At 39.3% G+C, this 5742-nt stretch overlaps 1 protein-coding gene across 1 annotated transcript; it reads left to right on the top strand.

Moving 5' to 3' along the window:
- Positions 1-249: 249 nt before the first annotated feature.
- On the top strand, positions 250-5484 carry LOC119603147. The gene is made up of 2 exons (XM_037955088.1): positions 250-1354; positions 2168-5484. Exons 1-2 carry the CDS (start codon positions 250-252, stop codon positions 5482-5484), a joined length of 4422 nt encoding a protein of 1473 aa, XP_037811016.1.
- The last annotated feature ends 258 nt before the right edge of the window (positions 5485-5742 follow it).

Raw genomic sequence — 5742 nt, forward strand, 5'->3', positions numbered from 1 at the left:
ATCAGAGATATAAATATATAATTTCGTTACTCGTTCGCATTTGCAAATCATTCAGAAATAAAATATTTTCGCAAGATTTGCAGTTTGTTTTTTTTTTCTTTTTTTTCGGAATATAATTATTTTAATTATATATATCTATATATATTGCATCAATTTTCTGTTTTTTCGAACTTTACAAGTAGAGTAAACACTTTATTGATCACTAGTCCAATTTCGTATAAACTTTTAAGTTTATTTACTTAATTCAAAATGTCTTTGGATTCGGTTCATACTATCGAGGTTCATCGTGGTGAACTGAAATCTAATTGGAATCGAATCAAGGTAGCCTATGAAAATTTTTTATCCGATATTGAAAAAGAAGCAGACCAAGCCGACGATCCAATTGATGTAGAGTCTTTTAAGGCAAAATACAAGAATACGTATACGACGTACTGTAATTGCATGAAGAAGTTGTCCGAAATCTCTAGTGGGTTTCATAGATTGTCGCTACCCCATCCAGAGCTGGTACTGCCCAACATTTCTACTTCTAATGCAGCTGTTTCTACTATTCCTGCTCCTTCTAACTCTTCGCGAGAATTTATTCCTAATTCGGTTTCTTCTGATTCGTATAGTTTCCACTTGCCACCTGTTGAGATAGAAACTTTTCATGGCGACTATGCCTCTTGGCCCACTTTTCGAGACATGTTTACTGCCGTCGTATCCAACACTCGGGCAAGCAATGTCGGAAAGTTGTTCTTCCTAACGCGGAAAACTACCGGCGAGGCCAGAGAAATCGTTCAGAAAAGTCCCTTAACAAATCAAGGTTTCGACTTGGCATGGAGCAATTTGTGTTCACGATATGAAAACCGACGGATATTGGTTAATGGTCAGTTAAAGATCTTGTTCAACCTGAAAGCTTCTCATTCGGAATCTGGCAACGCTCTTAAGCAGTTGCAAGGAGATATTAATTCTTGTATCTCGATTCTAAAGCTTTATAACATAGATGTAGAAAGTTGGGATCCTATTTTTGTGTTTTTATGTACAAGTAAACTTCCGGAAAACACATTGACACTTTGGGAGCAACAGTTAAAGGACAAAACTTCAATTCCAAAATGGCTTGAGTTAAATGAGTTCCTAACTAACCGTTATCGGACGCTGGAATCTGTTTCTGAGATTCGTGGTTCCAACTGTCCCAAAACAAATGATCCGAAAACAAAGAATAGTACCACATCCAATAAAAAAGTTCATAGTTTTATAACAAAATTAACTCTTCCAAAGTGCCAGTTGTGTCCGAAAGACGAACACACAATTCGTAAATGTCCCAAATTTTTGGAAATGAGTTATCCACAGCGCCTTAACGAGATAAAGAAGGAAGGTATGTGTCTAAACTGCTTCTCAAAAACGCATAGTGTAAGAAATTGCACTAGTAAGCATACGTGTTTCAAGTGTAAAAAAAGACACAATACTCTTCTTCATAAGGAAGTGGATAACTCTCATTCTTCCACCCAAAATTCTACCTCCAGTTCAACACTCAATTCCACTTCGGTCGCGTTTTCACCTTCGAATTCAGGTTCATCACAGTCCACTAATGCTTGAACGTCAGGCCAAATTCAATCATGCTTCGTTTCAAATTCAGCGGGTGTTTTACTGGGAACAGCTTGGGTGAATATACTCCATTTAGGCACGAAATATCAGGTAAGGGCATTGATAGATTCCGGGTCAGAGGGAACTTTTATCTCCGAACGTCTTTTAAATACCCATAAGTTTCCCTCACAACCTACTAATGCCCAGATATCAGGGTTGAATAACACTGTATCGGCACAAGTTCAACGTCAATGCTCTCTGATACTTGGTTCTAACATAAATAGCGACATTGAAATTCCTGTCACAGCTCTCGTAGTACCACATTTGTCGAATAATCTCCCCTCCCAAAATTATTCCTTTTCAAAATTTTCGAGTCTTCCAAATATACAATTAGCAGATCCGAAGTTCTATTCTAGTTCGAAAATTGACATGCTGATTGGTGGCGACGTTTTTCCATTGATTGTTCGCTCTGGGATCATCCATAACGTTTGTGAATCCCTCTTAGCTCAAGAAACCATTTTCGGGTGGATTCTGACTGGTCCAGTTTCGCGTCACCCTAATCCATGTCTCTCTATCGTTTCACATTTCTGCGAAATTACCTTAGATAAGGCAATTTCTCGTTTCTGGGAGGTGGAGAATCTTCAAAAGAAGAACTTTTTGTCTCCTTCTGATCAGGCATGTGAAGAGCTATATGTTCAAACGACACGTATGAATTCAGATGGTCGGTACATAGTTTCGTTACCACTTAAGGATGGTTTTCCAAATAATATAAGCATCGGTCATTCTAGATCGAGTGCAATGGCACAATTTCTTAGAAATGAAGCTAGGCTAATTCGAAATGCTGATCTTAAATTGGAATATGACAAGGTTGTTCGTGAATATGAAGAACTTGGACATATGACCAAAGTCGATTCTCCAAATATGTCTCAAAATAATGTATACTATCTTCCTCACCATGCAGTCGTTAAGCCTGAAAGCGTCACTACAAAGGTTCGTGTAGTGTTTAATGCTTCGTCTCCTTCTTCGAATGGACTAAGTCTTAATTCTGTTCTTCATGTAGGTCCGATCTTACAAAATGATCTTACATTATTGATTCTTAGGTGGCGATTCTTTGAATTCGTTTTCAATGCTGATATTCAAAAAATGTATCGGCAGATATTAGTTGATCCTAGACACACCCCATATCAGAGAATTCTCTTCCGAGATAATCCAAATAGTTTAGTAGGCGATTACGAATTGAAAACGGTCACCTTTGGAGTGAATTGTGCTCCCTATTTGGCAATTCGTACCGTGCTACAATTAGCGGATGACGTTCGGGACACATTTCCAATAGCAAGTTCAATTCTTCGAAATTCAATGTGTGTGGACGATGTCTTGGCCGGAGCACATTCAAAGCGAGATGCTATTCTAGCAAAAACCGAGCTAATCCTAGCTCTACAATCAGCTGGTTTCGAGCTGAGAAAATGGACATCGAATTCCGTCGAGATTTTAGAGGATATTTCCAAAGATCATTTAATCTATGAAGATTTTCTAAGATTCGAGGATAATAGTTCGGCAAAAAGTCTTGGAATTCGGTGGAATGCTCATTCCGATGAGTTTTATTTCGATACAAATAAATTTGATTTGGTTTCGGAATATACCAAAAGAGAAGTTCTGTCCAGAATAGCAAAATTGTTCGATCCTGCTGGCTGGCTGGCGCCATGTATAATTCTTGCTAAAATTCTAATGCAGAAAATATGGATAGATGGCACCGATTGGGATGAGAGTCTATTACCGGAAACGCTCAGTCAGTGGAAGTCATTCGAAGATAGTTATCCGTTAATCAATTCCATACGTATTCCTCGTTGGATTGGTTATATTCCAAATGCTGATGTCCAATTCCATGGATTTTGCGATGCCTCGGAAAAGGCATACGCAGCAGCATTATATATTCGTATATCAACCAATGGTGTGGTTCAAACAAACTTGATTTCGTCCAAAACCAAAGTAGCACCAATAAAGACTCTGTCCATTCCGAGACTTGAGCTTTGTGGAGCTTTACTTCTTGCGGAGATGATTGAGAACCTGTTACCAAGTCTAGATGTGGATAACTATACGGTTTCATGTTGGACAGATTCTACGATTGTAATTTCTTGGCTAGCGAAGCCACCATGTAATTGGCTCACCTTCGTCGCTAATCGCGTTTCGAAAATCATTCAGATAGTTCCTTTTTCTAGATGGAGTCACGTGAGTTCTGAAGATAATCCTGCTGATCTGGTAAGCCGTGGTATTTCACCACAGGAACTGAAGAGCAGTGAACTATGGTGGTTTGGTCCTTCTTGGTTGAAGCATTCATCTTCTAAATGGCCAAGCCAAAACTTGTCCAAGATTCCCATTACAGATCTCGAAGTCAAAACGATCCGTACTCATTTTACATATTTCTCCGACTTTGATAATCTGCTAGAAAGATTTTCATCTTTTTCCAGGGCAATGCGTGTGATGGCTTATGTTTATAGGTTCTTCTATCGAACGCATCCAAGTTTTCGTTCAAATTTCTATAAAGATTCCACTTTAGTCACTAGTTCTGAAATAATTTCTATTCGTGACAAACTTATTTCAGTTTGTCAAAAGGCTGCGTTTCCAAATGATTACAAAGCTTTATCGGCTCGACAAAATCTTCCAAAATCCAGCGGGATTTTAAACCTTAATCCATTTTTAGATCCAGAAGGTTTGATACGTTCGTGTGGTCGATTAGAGCTTTCTTCTGAACTGTCGTATAATGAAAAGCATCCCATCATTATTCCTTACAATTCTAAATTCGCACGATTTCTGGTAAAGTTTATACATGATATTACTTTACATGGAGGGAATCAGTTGGTTCTTCGACTTCTTCGGTCACAATATTGGATACCGAAAGCCAAAAATCTTATAAAAGCCACAATAAACAATTGTAAAACATGCGTAATCTACAAAAGGCGTTGTCAACGGCAGATGATGGCCGCGTTACCGCCTGAACGTTGCGAAGTTAGTCGTCCATTTACGCATACCGGGCTAGATTTCGCTGGCCCTTTCGACATTAAGAGCTATTCTGGTCGAGGTTGTCGTATGACAAAGGGATACGTCTGCGTATTCGTCTGTTTTTCCACAAAGGCTATTCACCTAGAGGCAACATCCGACCTCTCCACACCTGTATTCCTAGCAGCATTCAGCAGATTCGTGTCACGTCGAGGATGTCCTCTACACCTTTATTCTGATAACGGTACCAACTTTGTTGGAGCATCCCGAACCTTAGCTAAGGAGTTTATTCAAACTACACAACAACGCATTCAAGCGAACTATGCTCATCAAAATGTGACGTGGCATTTTATTCCAGCAGGAGCTCCTCATATGGGAGGTTTATGGGAGGTTGGAGTCAAAAGCTTCAAATCCCATTTCCGAAAAACAGCAGGTAATTTCAAATATACCCATGAAGAGTTGTCCACACTACTCTCCAAGATTGAATCTTGCTTAAATTCAAGGCCATTTTCTCCAATGTCCACTGATCCAACAGACCTTTGTGCCCTAACTCCTGGTCATTTCCTTATAGGTTCACCTCTCCTCACACCTATCGATCCACAAATAAATGAATCCTCTATATCCATGACCAATCGATGGCAAAGATTGAAACTTGTCCATCAACACTTCTGCCAGCGTTGGAAAAATGAATATTTGAAAGAGCTTCATAAAAGAATCAAATGGCAAACTCCTGAACGAAATCTACAAGAAGGTGCACTCGTCGTCATAAAAGATGAAAACCTCCCACCGAATTCATGGCGTCTTGGTAGAGTCACAAAAATCTATCCTGGACCAGACAAACGAGTACGCGTTGCTGAAGTATTAACACATCGAGGGATCATAACGCGTCCTATCGTCAAACTTATTCTTTTGCCGACAGAATCCTAGATGACGTCTTTTACTTTCCCTTAGCTCCCTTATTTTTATTGTTTATTTTCTTTTTCAGATCAACATGCCTAAAATCGCTTCATCTAAATCCGAGTCCTCCCGCGACGGACTCCCAAAAAAGTACAATGCTTATCCATGTAGAATTTGTAAACGCCCACATCCTTTGCGGACATGTAAAAAGTTTTTGGCGATGAATATAAACGATCGCATCCATGCAAACACAAATATTGTTCGAACTGTCTTGCCCATGACCATTCC

Source organism: Lucilia sericata, unplaced genomic scaffold (assembly GCF_015586225.1).
Source record: "Lucilia sericata isolate MDLA Ls3-8-SP2 unplaced genomic scaffold, ASM1558622v1 Contig000276F_arrow, whole genome shotgun sequence".
NCBI classification, from domain to species: Eukaryota; Metazoa; Arthropoda; class Insecta; order Diptera; family Calliphoridae; genus Lucilia; species Lucilia sericata.

Excerpts from the sequence above, each read along its gene's own strand:
- LOC119603147 (XM_037955088.1), top strand. The coding sequence starts at position 250 with ATGTCTTTGGATTCGGTTCATACTATCGAGGTTCATCGTGGTGAACTG. Across the intron at positions 1,355-2,167 it reads TAACGAGATAAAGAAGGAAG|ATAAGGCAATTTCTCGTTTC; the intron begins GTATGTGTCTAA and ends AAATTACCTTAG.